At 48.7% G+C, this 3,845-nt stretch overlaps 1 protein-coding gene across 1 annotated transcript; it reads right to left on the minus strand.

Moving 5' to 3' along the window:
* Positions 1 to 2,306: 2,306 nt before the first annotated feature.
* LOC118159467 (olfactory receptor 14A16-like) lies at positions 2,307 to 3,266 on the minus strand. Its single transcript, XM_035314044.1, has one exon. It carries the CDS (start codon positions 3,264 to 3,266, stop codon positions 2,307 to 2,309), a length of 960 nt encoding a protein of 319 aa, XP_035169935.1.
* Between the last annotated feature and the right edge of the window lie 579 nt (positions 3,267 to 3,845).

Below are 3,845 nucleotides of genomic sequence, written 5' to 3' on the forward strand. Positions count from 1 at the left end.
ACCATGTCTCACACAGGGGCTCACTCTAGGGTCTATGGATTCTGGGCATGGGTGACAGGGTTGGTTGTTCATTCGGTACAGACATGGATTTCAGCAGGAGGAAGGATCCAGACATTTCCAAGACCAGCTCCCTCCTGGGCAGTGTTGACTAGCAGTGCTGCTCTGCAGAGCAAGTGGGCTGTGGTGTATCTCTGGACTAGATGGTGGTACTTCACTAAGGATGATGTCAGTCATTGCCAGTTCCCTCTCCCTGTGCCTGCTGGGTTCCACTGTCTCGTCTGGGGCTGCACAGTCCTTGCTTACCTGTGAATAATTCAGGTTAGAACTCACTTTATCCATACAGGTGCATGGGTTTATTGTTTTTGTCTTTGGGGACCCCACCTGTTGTTATCTGTCACTTTGTGAGGCCTGCTGGGTATGTGCACGCTGGGTATGTTACAGTAGCCATTCACCATCTCCACTGGGTGCTGACTTCAGCTATGATAGAGTTAATTTCTCTCCTTGGTAAGGTTCTGTGTTTGGGATTTAGGATGAGAACAATGTTGATAACACCCTGATGTTTTAATTGTTGCAGGGCACTGCTTACACTAAGCCAAGGACTTTTCAGCTTCTCTGTCCTGGGAGGGGACAGAACCAGGACAGCTGACCCAAATTGGCCAAAGGGGTATTCCGTACCCGCTGATGTCATGCTGAACAATTAATATGGGGGGTGGGGGGGGGCTGGCTGGGGTGGGAGGACCAGCTGCTCAGGGATAGGCTGGGCATCGGTCAGCAGGTGGTGAGCAATTGCATTGTGCATCACTTGTTTTGTACACATCGTTATTAGTAGTACTAATATCGTTATCATTAGTATTTTTCTTTTTTTTCGGTCCTAATAAGATGTCTTTATCTCAACCCACAGGCTTTATTTTTTTTTTTTTTTCTGATTTTCTCCCTCATCCCAGAAAGGGAGGGGGGAGGGTGAGCAAATGGCTGTGTGGTGCTTAGCTGCCAGCCAGGTTAAACCATAACGGTTCTTTGTCACAGTCCACTGTCACTAGACACAACCAGGAGCTATTTGGTGGTGCACCCAGGGAGAAACAGCAAGTATTTAGGCCTGTTCCTGGCGCCATCTTTGGAGGAAGAGCCCAGCCTTCAGGCAGGATGCTGGGGAGATCGCATTTTGTTACAGAGCTGCTATGTGGGAGTCCACCCAGAGAAAGTCTTTAAGAGATCCTTTTATATAGCCTTCAGGTGAGACAATGCAAAATAATTCCTCAGTAGCAGTGGGAGGAATACAAGTATTTTTCTAGGAACAGCAGAAGCACAAGCAGCAATAAAGAATAATAAATGCATACATAATTATAATGAAAAAATAACACAACACAAACCTGCAAGACAATATACTGGGAGTCATTTCAGAAGAGAGAAGGGAACTCTATGAATACTGAAAAACAATCAAAAAATGCTTTTCAAATGATATCCTTGAGCTCCTGGTTCCTCATGCTATAGATGAAGAGGTTCAAAGCTGGGGACATCACCAAGTACAGAACTACCACCATCAGATCCGGAGATGGGTAGGAGATGGAGGGGACTTCAGGTAGGCAAACATGGCCATGCTGAGAAACTGGGAGACCATGGCAAGGTGAGGGAGGTACATGGAGAAGGCTTTGTGCTGTCCCTGCTCAGAGGGCATCCTCAGCACAGACCTGAAGATCTACACAGAGGACAGCACAATTAAACAAAGCCTCCTACAAACACTAAATGCGGGTCACTGCCCACTCTGAGCATAGTCTGCCCATGTAGAATACCTGGGCCCTTCAACCAACTCCACACTCCTCTCCTGGAAGATGTCCTCTGCCCTGCCCCATGTGGGACAGCCATGAGTATGCACCTCAGTAAGGATTTGCCATCTCCACTCTCATCAGATACCAACAGGTTGCTCCTAATTCCTACCCATGGTCTTTCACTACTCACAGCATGGCAATGAGTTTTTCTCTCCCAAATCCATGCAGCAACAGGCCTTTCAAGGTACAGCTGCACAGCCCTGATCTTGGCACCAGCTTTGAAGGAAAAACAAGTCTTCAAGCAGCGCACGGGGGAGACACCATATTATTACGACGATACTAAGAGAGTCAGTGCTGACCTACTGTTAGATGTACATTTATAGAGCCTCAAGACTATATGGATCAGTGTTATTCCTCAATAAAAAGATAATGAAGAAATTATCTTTTTTAGACCATTAAAAATGCAAGTGACACTGAAGATAGCAATTACTAAAATGATAATAACACAAGGACCATCCCTGCAAGAAGATACTCAGAAAGTCATTTGCAGAGAAAGAAGGGAAAATAATCACTCTTAAGAAACATCTGTGAAAACATTTTCCTAATAGCACCCTTCAGCTCCTGGTTCCTCATGCTGTAGATGAGGGGGTTCAAAGTTGGAGGGACCACCGAGTACAGAACTGCCACCACCAGGTCCAGCACTGCGTAGGAGAAGGTGGTGGGCTTCAGGTAGGCAAACATGGCTGTGCTGAGAAACAGGGAGACTACAGCCAGGTGAGGGAGGCACGTGGAAAAGGCTTTGTGCCGGCCCTGCTCAGAGGGCATCCTCAGCACGGCCCTGAAGATCTGCACGTAAGACAGAATGATGAATACAAAACAGCCAAATGCTAAACCGAAACCAACCAGAAGAAGCCAAAATTTCCTGAGGTAGGAGTGTGAGCAGGAGAGCTTGAGGATCCGGGGAATTTCACAGAAGAACTGGTCCAGGGTATTTCCTCCACAGAGTGGCAGTGAAAACGTATTGGCAGTGTGCAGCACAGCATAGAGAAAAGTAATGCCCCAGGCAGCTGCTGCCATCTGGACACAAGCTCTGCTGCCCAGGAGGATCTCGTAGTGCAGGGGCTTGCAGATGGCAACATAGCGGTCATAGGACATGATGGTGAGAAGAGAATGCTCAGATGAAAACAAGAAGACAATCAGAAAGACCTGGGCAGCACATCCTGCATAGGAGATGGCCCTGGTGTTCCAGAGGGAACTGGCCATGGCTTTGGGGAGAGTGGTGGAGATGCAGCCCAGGTCGAGGAGTGCAAGGTTGAGGAGGAAGAAGTACATGGGGGTGTGGAGGTGGTGGTCGCAGGCTATGGCAGTGAGGATGAGGCCGTTGCCCAGGAGGGCAGCCAGGTAGATGCCCAGGAAGAGCGTGAAGTGCAGGAGCTGCAGCTCCCTGTTGTCTGTGAATGCCAGGAGGAGGAACTCAGTGATGGAGCTGCTGTTGGACATGTGCTGCCTCTTGGCCTCAGGGTCTATCCAAAGACAAAGATACATGCACTGGGTACCTATGAAAGGCGGTGACATGTTCTGAAACCCATAGTTTAGTTCAGATGCAGTGCACCTGCAATACAGAGGGGCTGTTTATCATCCTCCAGCAGGATAACCCCACGGACAATGCTGGATGTCCTTAAACCAGAGTGACCTGGAAAGAGCGAGTTCATTTCCCAGCCTTAGGCACTGCAGTGCCCCGAGCCACATTGGCTGGAACAGCTTGGGCACTTTGCTCCCAGGGATGCACCTCCAGAGCAGGACTCTTTATTCTGGTGTTTGAACTCTGGCTTTAATCCCACTGCTCAGAGAGACTGAGGGAAATACTAAGGGCAGAACGGATGGGAGGAGAAACACAGAGAAATGCCCCAGTGTTCCACTTTGAGAGGCAGGAATGAAAGTGAGAGATGGGCACCCGGGGGATTCTCTTGTTCTGAGGGTTCTGCTGCTAAGGAACAACACAGTCAGAGATCCAGTGGTTTTGGGGTACAGGCTTTGCTGGATTTGAGCGGAGACCATGTGGTTGCTCCAGGTAAGTCA

The sequence above is a fragment of the Oxyura jamaicensis genome, unplaced genomic scaffold (assembly GCF_011077185.1).
Source record: "Oxyura jamaicensis isolate SHBP4307 breed ruddy duck unplaced genomic scaffold, BPBGC_Ojam_1.0 oxyUn_random_OJ70537, whole genome shotgun sequence".
NCBI lineage: Eukaryota > Metazoa > Chordata > Aves > Anseriformes > Anatidae > Oxyura > Oxyura jamaicensis.

Excerpts from the sequence above, each read along its gene's own strand:
- LOC118159467 (XM_035314044.1), bottom strand. The coding sequence starts at position 3,266 with ATGTCCAACAGCAGCTCCATCACTGAGTTCCTCCTCCTGGCATTCACA.